This window comes from Ornithorhynchus anatinus, chromosome 17 (assembly GCF_004115215.2).
Source record: "Ornithorhynchus anatinus isolate Pmale09 chromosome 17, mOrnAna1.pri.v4, whole genome shotgun sequence".
NCBI classification, from domain to species: Eukaryota; Metazoa; Chordata; class Mammalia; order Monotremata; family Ornithorhynchidae; genus Ornithorhynchus; species Ornithorhynchus anatinus.
In genome coordinates, this window is record NC_041744.1 from 10100601 (window position 1) to 10121567 (window position 20967).

General features: G+C 44.8%; 1 protein-coding gene and 1 non-coding gene across 2 annotated transcripts; one reads left to right on the forward strand and one right to left on the reverse strand.

The window, feature by feature from the left end:
* The first annotated feature begins 1816 nt into the window (after window positions 1–1816).
* Window positions 1817–1922, forward strand: LOC114818048. Its single transcript, XR_003765869.1, has one exon. It is a non-coding gene; the product is annotated as a U6 spliceosomal RNA (small nuclear RNA).
* Window positions 1923–2357: 435 nt separating this feature from the next.
* Window positions 2358–19404, reverse strand: WSB1 (WD repeat and SOCS box containing 1). The gene is made up of 9 exons (XM_001506620.4): window positions 19189–19404; window positions 13001–13169; window positions 12184–12446; window positions 10875–11006; window positions 9720–9820; window positions 7107–7279; window positions 6021–6134; window positions 4244–4351; window positions 2358–3494 (listed from the first exon to the last, which is right to left on the reverse strand). Exons 1-9 carry the CDS (start codon window positions 19226–19228, stop codon window positions 3335–3337), a joined length of 1260 nt encoding a protein of 419 aa, XP_001506670.3. The 5' UTR covers window positions 19229–19404; the 3' UTR covers window positions 2358–3334.
* Window positions 19405–20967: the final 1563 nt, after the last annotated feature.

Sequence of the window (20967 nt, forward strand, 5' to 3'; positions counted from 1 at the left end):
TAGAATCAGATAAGAAACAGTCCCTGTCCCACATGAGGCTCATAGTCTAAGGAAGAGGGAGAACAAGTATCTGATCCCTATTTTCCAGATGAGGAAACTGAGACCCAGAGAAGTGAAGTGACTTGTCCAAGGTCACTCAGCAGGCAAGAGAGGGAATGAGGATTAGAACCCAAGTCTCATGACTTCCAGTCAGTCCTGTGCCGATTGCTTGCTATGTGACCTTGAGCAAGTGACTTCACTTCTCCGTGCCTCAATTTCCTCAACTGTAAAATGGGGATTAAAACCTACTTCCTTGTACTTAGATTGTGAGCCCCATGTGAGACAGGGACTGTGTCCAACCTGGTAAACTTTTATCCACTCCAGTGCTTATAACAGTGCTTGACACATAGTAAGGCTTAAAAACTACCATAAAGAAAGAAGAAAAAATGTCATAAGATTATGGCATTTTTGCCCCTGGAATGCTGCTTGTAATTTTGATTCCCACATCTTAGAAAGACCATACTAGAGCTGGGAAAGATACAGAGAAGGACAGAAGAATCAGGGAGATAGGACAACTTCTATATAAGGAGGAACTGAAAAGATTAGGTCTCTTCCATCTGGAAAGATGAAGGTTGAGGGCAAGATTGGAGATTACAAAATCATCAAAGGCAGAGACAGAGAAGCAGCTTGGCCTAGGGAAAAAAGCACAGGCTTGGGAGTCAGAATCTGGGTTCTAAACCAGGCAGTGTGGCTTAGTGGAAAGAGCACGGGCTTGGGAATCAGAGGTCGTGGGTTCTAATCCCGGCCCTGCCACTCGTCAGCCATGTGACTTTGGGCAAATCACTTAACTTTTTGCCTCAGTTCCCTCATCTGTAAAATGGGGATTAAGCCTGCGAGCCCCATGTGGGACAACCTGATAACCTTGTATCTACCCCAGCGCTTAGAACAGTGCTTGGCACATCGTAAGTGCTTAACAAATACCATTATTATTATTACTTTTCTGCTATGTGATCTTGGGCAAGCTACTTAACTTCTCTGTGCTTCAGTTACCTCATCTGGAAAATGGGGATTAAAACTGAGAGCCCTATGTGGGACCAGGACTGAGTCCAACCCCATTATCTTTTATCTACCCCACCACTTAGAACAGTGTCTGGTATGTAATAAATGCTTAACAAATACCGTAAAACAAAACAAAAAATCTTTTTACCAGATCGCAACACTACAGGAGGAAAGGGACCTTGCTGAAATCTGGAGGTGTTAGTTTCAAAACAAGTAAGGAAAACTTCAGGCACATGGAATTTTGATACCACAGCAAGTCATGCAGCCAGAAAATAAGATAACATTCAAGAGGGGTTTGGATGAGTTCATACTCAAGGGAGATTAGGGAATCAGGTACCCAATCCCCTTGCCTCCTCCTACTTCACCTTGCTACTCTACTACAACCCAGTTCGCACACTTCACTCCTCACTGTACCGCCATCTTGAACATCACACCACCGACCTCTCGCTCATATTCTGCCTCTGGCCTGGAAGGCTTTCCCCCCTCATATTTGACAATAACGCTCCCCCACTTCAAAGCCATATTGAAGGCACAACTCCTCCAAGAGGGCTTTCCCGACTAAGCCCTCTTTTCCTGTTCTTCCATTCCCTTCTGCGTCACCCTGACTTGCTCCCTTTATTCATTCCCCTTCCCAGCCCCACAGCATTTATGTCCATACCCATAATTTATATTAATGTCCATCTCCCCCTCTAGACTGTGAGCTCAATGTGGGCAGGGAAGGTGTCTGCTTGTTATATGGTACATTCCCTAGTCCTTAGTACAGTGTTCTGCCCACTAAGTGCTCAGTAAATACGAGCTGCACATATATTAAAATTGGAACGATACAGAGATTAGCAAGGATGCGCAAGGATGACAAGCAAATTTGTGAAGTGTTCCATATTTTTACTGCCTGTTTATTTGTTTTGATGTCTGTCTCCCCCCTTCTAGACTGTGAGCCCGTTGTGGATAGGGACTGTCTCTATTTGTTGCTGGACTGTACTTTCCAAGTGCTTAGTACAATGGTCTGCACACAGTAAGTGCTCAGTAAATATGATTGAATGAAAGGGAAAGTAAGGGAGATCAAGGGAAAAAGGTAGGAATGGTAGATGGGACATCCCTACCCATTGAGATGAATGGCAAGGCGGGCAACCAGCACCTGACTCTTCCGCTTTTAGGAGACAGAATACACCCCCTCTGCCCTACCGTAATCCTTGAGGTTTCTCTTGCTTTTTGGCATATACTATCCATGCCATGTGTGATATTTCTGTGGAGGCCAATATCCTATCTTCTTACAAAGCAAACCAAACTGCCTAGAAAACTGAACATCCACGCATGATCAGTCCAGGTGTTTTGTACAAGTCTTTAATAAAAATATTCAACAAAAATATATCATCAGGCATTTTACATAATGCATACATTCTTATCTGCAGGTACAGATAAATTACAGAAGGCAAAAGCAAACATATTGCTTATCTTTGGCAATTCACCAATATCACCCCCTGCAGAAACAATAAAATACAGAAAACAAAAACCAGGGTATGCCAAAAAAACAAAAAAAAAAGGCATCTTACATCACAGACCAAATTCTAGGCAATAATACAGTAGATACTTTTTGGAATCGATTCAGATCTGGAATACTTCCAACCATGCAGGGGTGGAATTAAATGTTGCTCTCTAAAATTAAGGCCCGCAGTTCTTGTCAGACAAAAACCTACTTGTTTACTAGTCACAGTCTTGGATCTGTTCTATACTTAATACATCGTCTTCAACCTCTTTCTTCTCCTCTCACACACTCTCCCTAAGGAATGCAAAAAATTTTCCTCTCCACAAACCTAAACATCTGTTTTACTTGTGGGTCAGATTTCTGACTCCCCAGCTAATACATCTTATGAGGAGGGCAATTCAGCTTTAAGTCAAAATTTACTAACTTAGTGTCCCAGAATAAAAGTTCCTTCCCTTTACAGCAAAGATACATACTATGGCTCTACTAAAGCAATATGTACACGATACACACTAAAAATTAGGAAAGCAATAAATGGGTACACTTGACACGTAGCAGCTTCCGTCTAAATATGTACACGTTTTCAGTTAGATTAAAAAAAAAAACTTGTACATTTGAGATCTTCTGAAACGCTCCTACTGTGGTCTATAAATAATATTTAAAAAACTCCACCTGGTCAAAATGCAGGACAAAGATGTATCAAATTTAAATAAATCTTCAAAACCTGTAACAATGGGTGCTTAATGCCTGAAAGGCTTGAGGTTTCTGGAAAATGGGTTCTGCCAGTTTCTAGAACATTGGAAGTTTGTGAACCTTCTAAGACTGGTAGGAGAGGAACTCCACCACTTTGGAAGGGAGAGGCAGCTTCTGGACTTGGTAGGTGGACATCACCCTCCGAATCGCCATACGACATAAGTGTTGGAGACTGGAAACTTGCTTTGGAGTGGCCCAGAAATATACGCTCCCGTCATGTGTCCTGCGCACACAGAACAAAAAAAGGCCCTTCAGTGCCCCGCAAATCAAACAGAACCCTTGAACGGCTCTTCTGTGCCCGCTGGCCCCACCTCTAACTGCTGACAGAAGGGGAAGCCGTAGGAGTTGGCAGGCGCGTTACAAGTGGGTGCCAGGGTCCCCCAAGGAGCACAGTTCCCATCGACCCTCCGAGGCCCTCACAGAAGTACTGTGCCCTCCCGTCCACCTCCCCATTTCTTCGGGGGGCGCCTTGCAAGATCCGGAAGGATGGCCCAGTGGGCATTTCGAGGCCCGGGCCGTTGCCTGAGCCTTCCATGGGGTCCCCGAAGCCCGAGCAGGTGGGGAGAGAACGGAGGCAGGGGAAACCTCGAACTGCTCCGCGGTCGTTAGCGTCAGTAATGAACCCACTGGCGGAAGACCTGAACACTGATGACTCTTGCTGTCAAAGGCTGCCCTGTCACCCTTGGCAGCGAGGGGCTGCTCGAACAAGGCAGCAGCAAAGGAAATAAGGCCTTTTAAAAGAACGAAACCAGGGAGCTGGTTAGCACCCAGAGCCCTGGACTTCCATCACAGATAGTTCCAGGTCTCAAATCTCTATTCGTGAATTTAAAACTAATGCTCGGTGGGATTTCTTAAGGATAGTCAAGAAGCGGATTTTAGTATTTGCATTTTTTTTTTAACACCCCCACATTTCCAAATACCATAAAAGGGCAGGGGAGAAGAAAGAAGAGGGAGAATTCAAAACATATTTACCCAGCAGCTAAAACACTGCCATCAGTAGAAAAGGCACAGCAAAGGCCATTGCTCAAAGGTGCAACTTGCACTGGATAATCTTCATCGATTCTCCAGAACCTCACCATTCTGGAAAGGAAATGGTTAAGGGTGTGAGCCGCCGAGTTTCTCACAGGCAAAACAAAATTCTCGAGACACACGCACCACTGAATTCTGAGACCAAAAATCCAAAGAATGACTTTACAATCCCGATAAACTAGACGTTGTTGCTGAGAAGTCATAAAGTGTCGGAGATGACATCTTGCTTAAACATTCCACAGCCCACCCGCAAGTGGGGAATGCGAGCAATTAATCTTCAGTAGCACAAGATTACTCTGTGCTCTGTGACCCTTGGGCAGGTCACTTAACTTCTCTGTGCCTCTATTCCCCCATACGTCAAATAGGGAGTTGATACCTGTCCTCCCTCCTACTTAGAATGGGAGCGATCTTTTGTCTACCCCAGTGCTTAATACGGTGCTTGGCACAGAGTAAGCACTTAAATACCACTGTTATTTATTGGACAACTGACATTCCCAGAACCTGGGTATTTTGTTCATGATTTTAGGGCCAACACCCCCATCCCCGAAATATAAATTCAAGTAATTCTCCACAGTTTGCCTGAATGTCCAGGAAGTAGTAGCCCTCCCTTCTGATTAAACTTGAAACGCTGCATCCACATTATTTCGGACACTAGAAGTCTTTCTCTGCAGGGAGATAGCCATATTAATTTGCTTCAGGTCCCATGGGTAACCTGAGAGAGGACTGGGGTCCAAAGTTTCTCAGTGCAGAAACAAGAGCAATTCAATCGCAGCAAATTCTGCTGATGAAACATACACTTTTATTCCTTCCCTTTAACCATCTGGGGGAATATGCAAACATACTCCTCTCTTTGAGAAGCAGCATGGTATAGTGGATAAAGCATGGGCCTGGGAGTCAGAAGGTCATGGGTTCTAATCCCGGCTCTGCCACTTGGCTGTGTGACCTTGGCTAAGTCAGTTTACTTCTCTGTGCCTCAGCTTCCTCATCTGTAAAATGGGGATTGAGACTGTGAGCCCCACGTGGGACACGGGACTGTGTCCAACCCGATTTGCTTGATCCAACCCAGCGCTTAGAACAATGCCTGGCACATAGTAAGGGCTATTATTATTGTTTTGGATTTTAATTTCCAATGAAAACAGGCCTCAGCTAAATGATCCAACTTCGCCGATGGACTGGAAAAGGAACAGCTGTCAGCTGGCCTTGCTGACTCCAAGATGGGTCAGTGTACCACGCCTTTGCCATTTGGCCTTCACGCCCCAAATCCAGAGGCCGCATGCTGTGAGCCTGACCCGTGGTGGCTGGGGTTCTTGGCGCTTCTCTCCCCATTTAGGTTTCATTTTGTGGGCTTTCTTCCCCAAGGCACATGCTTAACATGAAGTTTCACTAATGACAGTCCCCAATACATTCTTGACATCCTGTAATTACAAGTACAACTCAGGGATGTGGGGAAGGAGTCGTGTGCCTTGTACTCTACCAAGTGACTAATACAACGCTCTGCACACAGTAAGCGCTCGATAAGTACCCCTGGGGATGGTGCATGTCACTGTCTGCTTACAAGACTACAGCTCAGAAAGGTGAAAAACCTTTTACATACATCAGTATCTCATATGGCCTGGTTTCTACAGGGAGATATTAGAAACCACAGCTCAGTTTTCTGAGGGATCGAAAGGCGTGCTTAAGTGGGAAGGTCAAAGGGATGCTTAAATAAAAAAGTACTTACTTATCATCGGCAAGGCTGGCGATATGTAGTCCATCATGACTAAAAGATACAGATCGCACCCAACGATCATTTGCTCCTCCAGCAAATATTGGAGTCGGAGGGGGAAACAGATGCCTGCAGACAACACAGAAACAGACATACATTTCTTTAGTTAACAACGCGGACTCTTGTCAACTCACTATCTGAAAAACGATCAAAAAGACGCTGAAGAGCCAAGCAGGGCAAACAGCACACTAAGCTGGAAAATCCAGTTGTGACTCCTTTTAGGTAAGCCAGCTTCCCAAACGAAGTATTTCCAGAAGTGATACTATTAGAGAGTCAGCACTGTTTTTTTCCCCCCATGGTATATAAGTGCTTACTATGGGCCAGGCACTGTACTAAGGGCTGGGGTAGATACTGTTCATGTCTCACATGGGGCTCACAGTCTTAATCCCCATTTTACAGATGAGGTAGCTGAGGCACACAGAGGTAAAATGACTTGCCCAAGGTCACACAGCAGACAGATGGCAGAGCCAGGATTGAAACCCAGGTCCTTCTGACCTCCAGGCCCGTTCTCTATCCACTAGTCTACAGTGGTCGCACTGAAGGCTTCGCTTTCGGCCAGCCAGTCGCCACCCAGAAGCCACCTCAAAACCCCGCTTGCCTAGAGATGTGACTATGGGTTCCAAGAGGGGATTAAAAACCAGAATCGGTTGTTTGACTTCTCTGTGCCTCAGTTACCTCATATTTAAAATGGGGAGTAAGACTGTGAGCCCCACGTGGGACAGAGACCCATAAACCCTGGTTAGTTTGTATCAACCCTAGTGCTTAGTAAAGTGCCTGGCCCATAGAAAACACTTAATGAACAGCATAATAAAACCAACAACAAAAAACCCTCTGGATCACAGTCCAAGGACTCCAAGCAAAGTTTCAGCACACGCCCTTTGGCTCTTGATATTATTCAAATTCTAAAACTTCAAATTTCAGAAGAGCAGATAATCTCTCATGTCGCTTCAGAGAGCTACACAGGCATCTCCCCTCTCTATTTTTTAGCCCCCCAAAAAGGGTAACAGGAGGAGGAAGAGGAGAATTTGTGGTTTCACTTACCCAAATTCCATCAGGATGGACCCAGTGTATGGATCCCAGACATAAACTCGCGTATCATAAGATGCAGTAGCCAGTAATGCTCCATCAGGAGAAAACTCACAAGCTACAACATCATTGTGATGCCCCTCTAGTTTCCTTATCATGGTGTATTTATCCATATTCCACAGAAAAACCTGTAATAGAAAAACTAATGTTATAGCTTCATTCAGACACACAGAGGAAAAAACAAGCAACATCTTATCTGACTGCTAGATTTATTTAAGGTCATATTAAATTAGGCAGTATCAATTAAGAATAATTAAAGAATACGCTCAGTGTCATAGTCGGGTATATTAAAATCAGTTTTTAAAGTTAATTAAAGCAGACATGCAAATTCTATTTCAAAAGTTTCTGTTAAATGTTAATTACAAAGTAAACCAATATTTTAAATAGTCAATTCAATTTAACCACAGAGGTATAATGAAATCCATTTATACAAAATAGTTAACTAAAATATACAGAAACAAATAGGGTTAAACACTACAATCCCCCTTTTTTTCCAGTAACTACCAAAATTTTAAAAAATATACAGACAGAAAATGTAAGGTTAACAAATTGTTACTCCAGTGGCATCTCCCTTTGAGATTATCACTTGTTTACAATAGGCTTGGGTCACCAACGTGAGCCTAGGAAGAGAAACAGATACTGCAAGCAAAGAGAATTTTCACAGCCAAAAGAAATTTCTTTGGCAAACAAACAAGGAAGCTTAACCACGTTATAAACTTAAAACTTCTACATTACGAAAATAATAAAAGACAACATTTCTGAGATTTATCCTTCTTACTCTCAAACTTTAAAATCTATTATTAATCACATTCAATGCATTTAAAAAGAACAGGTTTTAATTGTTCTGGTATATGTTTTCACCATTTCAGATTACGAATTGCAGGGAGACTTTAGACTGTGCAGATTTGAATTCAAATATGGTTTTATCTCATTTCTCAGAACTTTTTGTTTGTTTTGGTTTCTGGGGTGGGGTTTTGGTTTTTTTTTTTGGTTTTATTTCTTTTTTTTTTTTTAAATCCGTGAACGTGTAGTTACGAACACAACAGTCATATGAAAGTTCTTTCCCCATCTGGGGGATTGGCCATGTTTTTGGCTAGCTCTCTTTCTGCACAAATTCAACATCCATATTTCCAACACCACGAAATAAATGGAAATCTTAAATAGGATCAGGGTTTCAGGTAGCACTAGCACCTCATCAGACTTCCCCAAAAAAAGGGTCAGGGAAACCATTTCAAGGCCAATTAGGTTATAACTCCATCGCTTTCACTTGCCAAACCCCCAGTTTCCATTAAATCTGCAAACCAATTTAATTGGAAGGGTTGGTGGGTTTCACTGTGGGTAAAATTAAAAAAAAAATAAAATAAAATAAAATAAAAGAAAGAAAGAAAAGCAGAAAGTGGACATCGACCAGCACCTGCGTACGTACAGTACCCCTTGCAGTCGATTGCAAGGTTACTTCATCCTACGGTAAAGGTCGCCCCCAGCCCGGTAGCCAGAGATGCCACTCTTTCTGCCCAGCTAACACCATTGTGCGCCTGTGTGCGAGTGGTGCCAGCTTAACCTCAATCACACCAATATTGCTGCCACCACCTGTGACAGGGAAAGCAAGAAGCTTATGGAAAACACACAACCTAAAATTGCAATGTCAACATCCAGCTCTGCTCTTTCTATGATTTTTAAAACCCTAGACTTGCATATTTGGAACTAAGCTACTCATCCTATTCTGACATTTTCAACTATTATTATTATTTTTTTTAAATCATACTTTGGAATTATAAAAGTTGTTATTCACTACAGAAAGCATTCTAACAGCAGTCTCAACCAAATGAACTCAAAGCCGTTTTACAAGTCACAGTGGACTGGACTCTTGGAGCCAAGTATTTTTATATGTATCTGAAATCAACGTAAGCTCCTTTTACTCTATTTTATGCTAACTCAGAGCTGTTAGGTCTTAAAAAGGAAACTGCCTAGCAAAAAAATAAACAAAAAAAACAGCCCACAAGAAGGGGGCTTATGCCTGTTCTGCATCCACTTATGCTAGCAGTACAGACTGAACAGAAGCCAACTCCTCATTCTAGGTGAACTATCTTTACTTCAGTGTTTATAAAAATTACTCTCTCAGAATCGTTTCAAACACAATAATTAAAAAAAACCCCACCCCTCCCCCCCACCTCCCATCCCTCAAACCCCCCACCCACCCCCAGGAAACAGAATACAGAAAATAAATTTACAACAGAATAGCTTTACATTACTTGGGCTAGTCCCCTTTTCTAGACATTTAAATTCTCTTGAGTTCATACGAAACAGCTAAGCACGTGGGCAAAGCCCACTTCTTTAAAGGACATTTAAAATTATCAACTAAAAGCAGGGCATGTTCTCCATTCACAATCAATAATTGTCCATGTATTCAATTTATGTCATGCAATTTCTTGCATCATCATGAAAAAAACATTTAAGATATTCATGACACCGAGCACAGGCTTAATAGGTTACTTAGATTTAAAATGATTATGCACACATTATGATAACCCAATTCACAAATCAATGTGCAAGAACTTTGACACATACTGCTTTACTGGCTCCAACCGAACACAGCATGGACGAGTCGGGGGCGAACGCACAGCTGTACACCCAGTTCTGGTGTCCCCTCAACACCTTCATCATATTTCCTGCACAGAAAAGAGTGGCATTACTGAGTGTCCATTTCAAAAACGTCTTTAAAAAAAATACAACCTTTTACAATGCCCTGCCCGACTCAGGGCTTCGGTCTTCATAACTTTCCATATTTATTCATCACAATCCCATTTGTGTCCTTTTCTTTTCCATCAAGGACCTCGTATGGCAAAGGCATTCCAGCAAAGACCCCCCAAACACAATCTCTGAGTTCTCCTTAGCATGAAAAGTCTTCTTACTTGGTTAAACCACCAGCTATTTGGCTGAGGTCTAGTTATTTCTGGTCATGGAAGATCGACAGATTTTTTTTAATTAAGTATGTCACAAAAGGGCTCTCCCACGGTTTGCCTAGACTTCCAAAAACTATTCAGAAGTTGTAGTCGTAGTAGTGACATCATAATAATAATAATTATAATAATAATAGTGGTATTTGTTAAGCGAGAAACAGCATGGCCTAGTGGCGAGTACCGAAGAACCCGGGTTTTAAGTCCAGCTCCGCCACTTGTCTGCTGTATGACTTGGGCAAGTTATCTCAAATGTAAAATGGGGATTCAGACAGTGAGCCCCATGTGGGACTGTGTCCAGCCTGATAGGCTGGTATCAAGCACTTAACAAATATAATACAAAAAAGTCCTGCCTAACAACCATTGTACTACACGCTGGAGATTGGGCTAAACTTCAACCGCCTCCCTCAAATGGAATCTTTTGTTTCCTGCTCCTCACAGTCCATGTTATGGCATTCCGTCTCAGAACGGGACCAGATGACACCACTGAATGAATAAGCCAGTGTCCTAGCTTGACTACTTATCCGCCTCCTCACTGGTTTCCCTTGCCTCCGGTCTCGCCAAACTGTATTTCACTCTACTGCTTGAATCTATAGCAGAGTTCTGCACAAAACTCTCCTCTGGTATCCTTTATTCACCTCACCTTCCGCCCCACAGCACTTATGTGCATATCTGTACTTCACATAAACACTGTATCGGTCTCCCCTTCTAGACTATAAGATCCCTGTGGGCTTATCCTTCCTCAGGCCCTATAAATGACACTTACCATCATCTTTCAGATCCCACACTCTTAGAGTTTTGTCTCTTGAAGCTGACACTAGAATCAGGCTGCCATCTGGGGCAAAAGTTAAATCTCTTACTACTTCACTGTGGTCCATCAGGTTAAGGAGGAGCTTTCCTAAAAGGAAAAAAGATATTGATCTTAAACAAAATACTTCAAATTATCAATCCTGTAAAAAGAGGAAGAAGGGGAAGAAGATTGTTTAGTGATTTTAATCACTGAGTGAAAGCTTCTATGATCCCTACATGAAAATCCAGGAAAAATTAGTGTTTTATTTAGAGGGTTAATTGTTTGGGTTCAAGAGGAAAAAAATAAAATCCATGAGATTTAATTCTAAAATTTTCTTCTTTCTCTGGTAAGCTCTGGGATCACTAAAAGTTCAGGGATCCTTGAGGAGTTGGCCATTTAATCATATTCCTGGGTCAAGATGATTTAACTTTTGTATATAAAAAAATTACACCAGACATCCATTTCAGAAAATTGCCTGGGATGCAATTTTGGAAAAAAAAAATACAGTAAAGTTTTCCTTATCCAGAACTCCTCCTCTATGCTGTGAGCTCATTGTGGGCAGAGAATGTGTCTATTATTACACTCTCCTCTCCCAAGTGGTTAGTACAGTGCTCTGCACATAGTAAGTGCTCAGTAAATACCATCAGCTTTTCAGAAAAAGAACTGCTTATTAATTTGATCACCCAGAGTGAGTAAAGTCGCAGTATCTCATTGAAGGAGTTAAAACTTTCAACCCTGCTGCCCCTTAAGCATTCCTGGGGTTAGGTAATGATTGATGAGGAGTTTGCCTTGAAACCTCAGGGTGATCCAATCATGAACAAGGACCACATGAAAACACCTTTTTAAGCTGGGAAGATGAAGTGAATTACTATTTGGGCAATAATAATTAACTAGCAACTGGCGCACTTCCTCTCTCCCAAGGACTCTTTCCGTAAGCAATAGGCAAAGGGTATAGAGTTTTACCAAGTTAAAAAAAAAAGGGGGGGCAGACAAGTTGTAGTAGCTCAGGAAATAAAAAATAAACCTTTTTAAAAGTCCCAGGATGCCAAGCACAGGCTGACCGCTATATACTCCTTCCAGATCAAAAAAAAAACCCCAAAACCAACGTATTAAAGAGATCCCATTCTGTCTAATTCTGAAGAATTTTCTACTTTTAAGCAATGAACTCAAACACTCTGCTCTCAGTGACTACGTATATCACTTCACTTCGAAGGGGAAATGAGCGTGCCACAATTAATTAAGAAGTAGACCAAGACATCAAGAGCTTTCCAAGAGGATCCTATACCTGTGTACACATCCCATATCTTGATACGCCCATTGTTTAACCCTGTTGCGAGAAGGAGCTGATCCTGACCAAACTTGAATCGATGCCATTCTATATTCACGCAACGACTCTGTTTTTCAGGCACCGAAGACCCAAAGGCGAGACTCCAGACTATATCTCCACAGTCTATGATGTGCTCACAAGGCTTGTTCTTTTGACCACCGTCGCTATTTTGTCTGGAGAGTCTTGAATTGGTGACATTCTTGGTGGAGCCGGGCAACAAGCTGAAAAACAAGTTTAAATGATTTTTAAATGCTTATTAAAGACACCAATTAATCTGAAAATGGCACCAAGTAAAGGGAGGGTGGAAAAAATGCCAATGCCAGATTCCAAGGCTTCTTTTTAGCAAATTCACGCAGTCAATCATTCCCTCCGTGTACCGAGAGGTCCTAGACCTTCAAATAGCAGAGAGCTGACACGTCTACTTAAGCTTTCTTTTGTGACACTTGGGATAAAGCTGTTCATTCCCCCCCACAAAAAGCTGGTAACAAGCCACCAGCACAACAGGCTTCTTAGCCACCTGAATTTATCTGAGGAAATTTAGCTGTTTATAGGCCAATTTCTTCTAAGGGAGTGTTTAGTATTATGTTGGTCCAAATACCCCTGTGCAACATTTCTGATAACTGAGAATATACAGTGCGAAGACGAAAGCACCTTTCCATCTGACTTGAGAGCTGAGTCGTTGATCAATGCCTCACAGCACCCAAGAAGAAAGGTATATGAGCAAACCTGGGATTCTGCATGACTGACAAGGTTATAAGGAAAAGGGAAGTCTTACAAGTTCTTAAGGCACTGGGCCCACGGAACCAACTTCACAGTGCGATGTCCTTGTGACCAAGCAAAGTAAGACCCATCCGGAGCAAAGGCAACAGTCCAGTTTTCACGCCCAGACTTCTTGTCGAAAGGAGCTGCCGGGGCTAAAAGTTCTCCTATAGTCCGTGATCTCACTAAAATGAAAAATGAAAAATAAAGCAGCAAGAAATGCACATGAGTAGCCTGTAACTTAAACGGCCTCCAAAGTCTTTAACATTTTTCTAAAGCACTACCACTAACTTCAATTCTCTTCCTGAACACCCCCATCCTCCCACCCTAAGAAAAAAGCACCCCAATTTTGAAGTAACCTCTCCTTTGCCTTCTGGGGGGGAGGGGCATGGAGAATGCAAAGAAAAATATTTAAACTTATGCAGAAATCTTGATGTTTAAATCCAACTATAATGATTAAGAGCACCAAAAAATGCCTAATGCCTGACTTCAAGTTACCCTCTATCACAAAGTAAAACAAAGGGTTAGCTGAAAGTGGTTTCTTTAGAAATTAAGGGCCAATCAATGTCCCTGAGGCTGGTGGGTGTGAACTCTCAGAGTGATTATCAGTGAACTGACAAGATCAGAGGTATGAGGTATTTACAGTTTTGCGGGGGGGGGGGGGGGGGGGTCATCAAGTTTAAACCGATTTTTAATCAGTGATATTTATCAAGTGTTTACTGTGTGCAGAGCACCATATTTCTAATCTGTTTAGAATACTAGCATGAGAGAGTCCAAACTGAGATCATCATCTTTTTAACCTATTCCTAACTTTATCCCTATTAAACTGAGGGCAGTCATCTTTTGGCAAGACTGGCCAGCCTTCAAAATTCCAGGGCAGGAACCCAGGAGAAATGAGTTTATTGGAACTGGGGATGACAGGACCATCGATAGTTTTCCCCTGACAAACTGTAGGTCAAATTTATTTTTCAAAGCAGCTTTCCTATTGAAACAGAAGAAAACCATAAGCTCCCAATTACAAGACCTATGAAAATAAAGACAGGGGCCAGTAATAACCACGCCCATTCCTTCATTTGGCCATAAAACGAAGGAGGAATCTTGAGTCTATACCGAGGAATTTTTTTTATATGTCAGCATAAAGAGAAGACTGCATCACAAGCACTTGACAAACAACATGGGAAAAGAGGTTTCAAAGAAAGGATCAAGCCCATTTTCACGATCAAAGGACAAATCCAAATCTTGTCTAAAGTGAAGGCTCAATGAAAAAAATAAACTCATTGTTTTCAGGCACTAGATAGGAATAAGAGATACAGCTAGTTACTTTTTACAGCAATAAAGGCAATGTTCGTGCATTAAAAAAACCCAGGTGACTTCAAAGCACCCAAGAGACACATTATTGATCACCTCTTGGCAAGCCTGAATCGTGTCTCTTACTCCTAAATGCTATAACTGCTTTGCTTTATGGAAGACTCTCCATGAGACCAGCCCATCATCAGGACTCAACTAGATAAACCTCCGGGTAGAGAAATAGAAAATACCTAGAGTGTACTATCAGAATGTGTCACATCTCTGCCGTCTCTGAGTCACCCCTGGGTAAGGCAACCAGTGTTTAGCTTTTTCTATTTCTTCCTCCCGTTCCCTTCGTCCATTTTTTCAACTTGCAGAAACACTGCCCTGAAAGAGAGGGCAGTAGCCCAGGGCTGTCTCCGGCTCTCCTACGTGCTCTCTGGAAATTCCTCTGCTGCCATTGTGTACCGACTTGCCTCTAAGCAGTGTGTACATGAGAAACCCGACACATGCAATGGCAGCAATCGCCCATCCTCACAAAGGGAAGGCGAGGAAGGAATTCTTCATCGATGATAAGACTGGGGCCCATAGAAACCGGCATTTATGTTCCTTCCAGAAGTGAAGGGCTTGTGGTTAGCCAGAAATCAAAGAAAAATGCTTCAGGATCCTCCCGCTGCATTTTTGTTCGGCCCAGAAATTCCTGATAATCACACCCCTCTTTTATCATGACTGCAATTTAAACATCTGATCTCAGTACAAGCTTTATATATATAAACCCTATATTTGCAGGAGATCTTAATTGGGCGGAATTACTAAAACTGGATAAGATCGGGTCAGAATTCGAAGTGACTGTGGCAGTTTAAAGAAATCGTCTATCAAATACAGGAAAAAGTTCAATGGGGAAGAAACCAAAAAAACCCAAATCTGAAAGACAAGATGAGGGACACGCTGAGCTTCCTGGGCAAAACAAGAGGTCATAACAGCCTGAAAAGTGAACGAATATTCTGGAATGTGTGACGTTGCTGGGGAATAATATCTTCACTCTACTTGGCATTGGCCAAGGTCTTATGTGTCCAGTTCTGGTTCCCACATCTTACAGTAGATGTTGGAGAGATCAGAGTAATGCTACAGATATGATTTAAAGGATGGAAAAAAGGAAGAAAGCTTGCCCAGGCTGAAATGTAAACCCTCATGTCCATGAAGACTTATTCTTAGTTTTCTGAGGATTTCAACAAGTTTGTTTGGAAACAAAGGGGAATTTTTTGACTCTAAAGCAAAGGAATAAATTTCCAAGGGAGGCAGACCTCTAGACTATAATCTCACTGTGGGCAGGGAAGGTGCTCTCCCAAGCACTTAGTACAGTGCTCTGCAGTCAGTGAGTGCTCAATAAATATCACTGATTGACTGAGGCTGGAGAGTCTCCATTCTTGCTGAGAACTGCCTACCACTTTCCTTAGATAGGGAAGGGGTGAGAGAAAAAGAAGGGGCCAGATAACCTTTTGGGGGTGTACTGTAGCCCTGTGAGTCTACAATTTTAGGCCCAAAGTCACCTCTAGTACTCTATTATAAGATTAAACTATTTTAAAATAAAGGTAATGCTGCATAGATAAAGGTCCCTGGCCTCACCAGTGGATAAATCCTTTATTCCCAAATCCCATATGATTTTTTTTTAAAGAAGCATAGATTCTAGAACTGTTTCCAGACCCGAGTTTGCCCCTTCACCCACTCCCCTCTAGGCAAAATGTTCAACGTCCACTTTCCCAAGATTTTTCTCTCTGCACTGGATGGGGATACTCTGTGGTTGAGGAGAAATTAAATAGGAAAAAAATATAATCCTGAAAACTTCAACTGATTTGGATCTCTGGACCAGCACCTTTGCTTATCGATCCATTTTGCCCCCAACCTCTTTACCAATTAATGTACTGGTTGTAAAAAGGTTACTTGGCAGGCATACTCTGATATGGGTATTTTAGTCCCGATCCCTGGTTCCCTCTAGACTGTAAACTCTTTGTGGGCAGGGAATGTGTCTGTTCATTTTTGCACTGTACTCTCCCAAACGCTTATTACAGTGCTCTGCACACAGTAAGCGCTCAATAAATACAACTGAGTGACTCAGTCGAGAGCCAAGTTGCGAAGCACCTTTGGGCAGTCATCTTTTCTCTGCTCCGGTTTGAATGGCCCTAACGCCAGCGATCCATCAGTGGTATTTATTGGGCGCTTTCTGTGCACGGGACACCGTACTAAGCACTTCCGTGCTTTACACACAGTAAGTGCTCCGCCCCTTGTCTGCTGCGTGACCTTGGGCCAGTCGTTTCACTTCTGTGCCTCAGCGACCTCAACTGCAAAATGGGGACTGAGCCTGTGAGGCCCCCCATGGGACAGGGACTGGGTCCAACCCGATTTGCTTGTAACCACCCCGGCGCCTAGTACACTGCCTGGTACACAGTCAGCGCTTAACAAATACCATCACCATTATTATCACGTGCTACGCTCTCAGGAGAGCACAATAGGGTGGAAAGACACGTTCCACGACCTTAAGGAACTTCAAAAGCCTTACGGCATCTTTTCTCCTTCCTCTTCATTCATTCAATTCGTATTTACTGATCGCTTACCGAGTGCAGAGCACTGTACTATGCACTTGCAAAGTAGACTACAGCAATAAAGAGAGACAATCCAGGGTGGGCAGGAGTGCCACCTCAGTGCGCAACCCCCCGCCCCCCCCCCCGAGCTCCTCAAATCTGCCAAACCATCCCTCTTCCCCCCTCCCAAGCCCTACTGAAGGCACACCTCCTCCAGGAGGCCTTCCCAGGCTAAGCACCTTTTTCCTCAGCTCCCCTTCCTCACTGCCTTTGCTCTGCCCCCGCCCCACAGCACTTATACCTATATGTATTTATAATTGTATTTATTTCTATTGATGCCTTGTTTTCATGTGTACCTATCTATAATTCTATTTATTTCTACTGAAAGCTGTTTATTTGTTTCGCTGTGTATATCTCTACAATTATCTCTACAATTCTATTTATTTCTATGGATGCCTGTTTGCTTGTTTTGATGTCTGTCTCCCCCTTTCTAGACCGTGAGCCCACTGTGGGCAGGGACTGTCTCCCTTTATTGCTGAATTGTCCTTTCCAAGCGCTTAGTTCAGTGCTCTGCACCCAGTAAGCGCTCAATAAGTCCGACTGAATAAATGTTGTGTATAGATCTATAAATTCTATTCACTTCTACTGATGCCTCTTACTTGTTTTGATGTCTGTCTCCCTCCTCCACCTCTAGATAGTGAGTCCACTGCGGGCAGGGATTGTCCCTCTCCATTGCTGAACTGTACTTTCCAAGCGCTTAGTCCAGTGCTCTGCACACACTAAGCGCTCAACAAATACGAATGTATGATGTGTATAGATCTATAATTCTATTTACTTCAATTGATGCCTGTCTCCCCCCGACAGTGAGCCTGCTGCGGGCAGGGACTGTCTCTATTGCTGAATTATACTTTCCCAGCGCTCAGTCCAATGCTCTGCACCCAATAAACTCTCAATAAATACAACTGAGTGATGTATATAGATCTACAATTCTATTTCCTTCTACTGTTGGCTGTTCCTTATTTGGCTGTCTGCTTCCCCCCCTCTAGACTGTGAGCTCGTCGGGGGCCGGAGTTGTCTCTGTTGCTGAACTGTACTGTCGAAGCGTTTAGTCCAGGGCTCCGCACACCGTCGACGCTCGATAAATACGATCGAATGGACGGATAAACGCTCAGCCCAGGGCTCCGCACACGGTAAGCTCTCATTTAATACGATCGAATGGATGGATAAGCGCTTAATCCGGTGCTCCGCACACATTAGCCGCTCAATACGATCGAATGGACGGATAAGCGCTCAGCCCAGTGTCCCGCACATAGCAAGCGCTCAATAACTACGATCCAATGGATGGATAAGCGCTCAGTCCAGTGGTCTGCACACATTGTTCAATTAATACGACCGAATGGACGGATGAGCGCTCAGTCCAGTGCACCGCACAGTCAGCGCTCAATAAATACGATCAAATGGACGGATGAGCGCTCAGTCCAGTGCTCCGCACACAGTAAGCGCTCAATAAGTACGATCGAATGGACGGATGAGCGCTCAGCCCAGTGCTCCGCACACAGCGCTCAATTAATACGATCGAATGGACGCAGAAGCGCTCAGCCCACAGTAAGCGCTCAATAAATATGATCGAATGGATGGATGAGCGCTCCGCACACAGTCAGCGCTCCACACACAGTAAGCGCTCAATTAATACGGTGGAATGGAAGGAGGAGCGCTCAGTCCAGTGCACCGGAGACAATAAGCGCTCAATTAATACGATCGAATGGATGGATGAGCGCTCAGTCCAGTGCTCCACACACAGTAAGCACTCAGTTAGTACGAACGAATGGAAGGATGAGCGCTCAGTCCACTGCACCGCACACAGTGAGCGCTCAATTAATAATAAGATCGAATGGACGGATGAGCGCTCAGTCCAGTGCACCGCACACAGTGAGCGGTCAATTAATACGATCGAATGGAAGGATGAGCGCTCAGTCCAGTGCTCCACACACAATGAGCGCTTAATTAATACGATCGAATGGAAGGATGAGCGCTCAGTGCAGTGCACCGCACACAGTGAGCGCTCAATCAATACGATCGAATGGATGAGCGCTCAGTCCAGGGCATCACACCCAGTCAGCGCTCAATTAATACGCTCGAATGGAAGGATGAGCGCTTAGTCCAGTGCACCGCAGTGAGCGCTCACTTAACACGATCAAATGGACGGATGAGCCGCTCAGTCCAGGGCACCGCACCCAGTGAGCGCTCAAGGCACGGTGCCGAATGAATGAAGGGAGAAGGGAGGAGGGGTCCGGTGCGGAGGCTCGGCCGGTCCTGCGCGGCGCGGGGCGGGACTCACCGATCTCATTCTCGTTGAGCCTCGGGGGAAAGCTGGCCATCTATGGGGCACCGACCGGTCCCGGGGCGCGACTCGGAGCGGGGGGAATCGGAGGCGAAGGCGAGGAGCGAGCGGAGAAGCGAGGCGGGATGCGGAGCGGACAAAGAGGCGCGCTCCCGGCCCTGCCGCCCGATGGCTGCCACACGCTCGACCCCCGCCTGACGAGACACTGGACACAAAATGGCCGGCGGCCCGGGGGGAGGGGGGGGAAGGGGAGAGCGGGGCCTGCTGACGTCACGGGCGCGCGGCGCGGGGGGGCCAGAGCGTGCCGCCGCCCTCGGGGGGATGACGTCACGGGCGGCAGTTCGAGGCCCCGCCTCCTAGGGGGCGGAGCCTGGTGACGTCACGGGACGAGTCCCTCCCCCCCGGCCTCCCAGACTGTAATCATATTAATAATGTTGGTATTTGTTAAGCGCTCACTATGTGCCGAGCACTGTTCTAAGCGCTGGGGGAGATACGGGGGGGACTCAGGTGGTGCCACGTGGGGCTCACAGTCTTAATCCCCATTTTACAGATGAGCTACCTGAGGCACCGAGAAGTTAAGTGACTTGCCCAAAGTCACACAGCTGACAAGTGGCCGAGGCGGAATTCGAACCCACGACCTCTGACTCCAAAGCCCCGTGCTCCTTCCACTGAGCCACGCTGCTCATCCATCCATTCGATGGTGTTTGTTGAGCGCTGACTGTGTGCGGTGCACTGGACTGGGCACTCACCCATTCGATCGTATTAATTAAGCGCTGACCGTGTGCGGTGCACTGGACTGAGCGCTCACGCGTCCATTGGGTCGTATTTATTGAGCGCTGACTGTGTGCGGTGCACTGGACTGAAGTGCGTATCCGTTCATTCATTCATCCAATCGCCTGTCTCTATTGAGCGCCTACTGTGTGCAGAGCACTGTACTAATAATAATAATGATGGTATTTGTTAAGCGCTTACTATGTGCAGAGCACTGTTCTAAGCGTGGGGTAGACACAGGGGAATCAGGTTGTCCCACGTGGGGCTCACAGACCTCATCCCCATTTTACAGATGAGGTAACAGGCACAGAGAAGTGAAGCGACTTGCCCACAGTCACACAGCTGGCAAGTGGCAGAGCCGGGATTTGAACTCATGACCTCTGACTCCAAAGCCCGGGCTCTTTCCACTGAGCCACGCTGCTTCTCTAGGCGCTGGGACTGCGCAACTCGGCAACAGAGAGACAACCCCTGCCCAACAACGGGCTCTTCCCCTCTTCAAAACCCTACTTAGAGCTCACCTCCTCCAAGAGGCCTTCCCAGACTGAGCTCCCCCTTTTCCTTCTGCTCCCTCTACCCGCCCTTCACCTCTCCTCAGCTAAACCCTCTTCTCCCCCTCTCCCTTCCCCTCCCCTCAGCACTGTACTCGTCCGCTCGACGGGAGATATTTTCATCACCCAATTTATTTTGTTAATGAGATGTCCATCGCCTCGATTCTATTTATTGCTATTGTTTTAATGAGATGTTCATCCCCTTGCTTCTATTTATTGCCATTGTCTTTGTCCGTCCGTCTCCCCCGATTAGACCGCCAAAGGGCAGGGACCGTCTCTATCTGTTGCCCACTTGTTCATTCCAAGCGCTTAGTCCAGCGCTCTGCACATAGTAAGCGCTCAATAAATACCATCGAACAGGCTCACAGGCGGCAACACACCACTGGAAGCGCCGCGGGTGGGGGGGGGGGGCGGTGACGTCACGAGCAGAGCCTGGCGCCGGGCGGGGCCTGGTGAC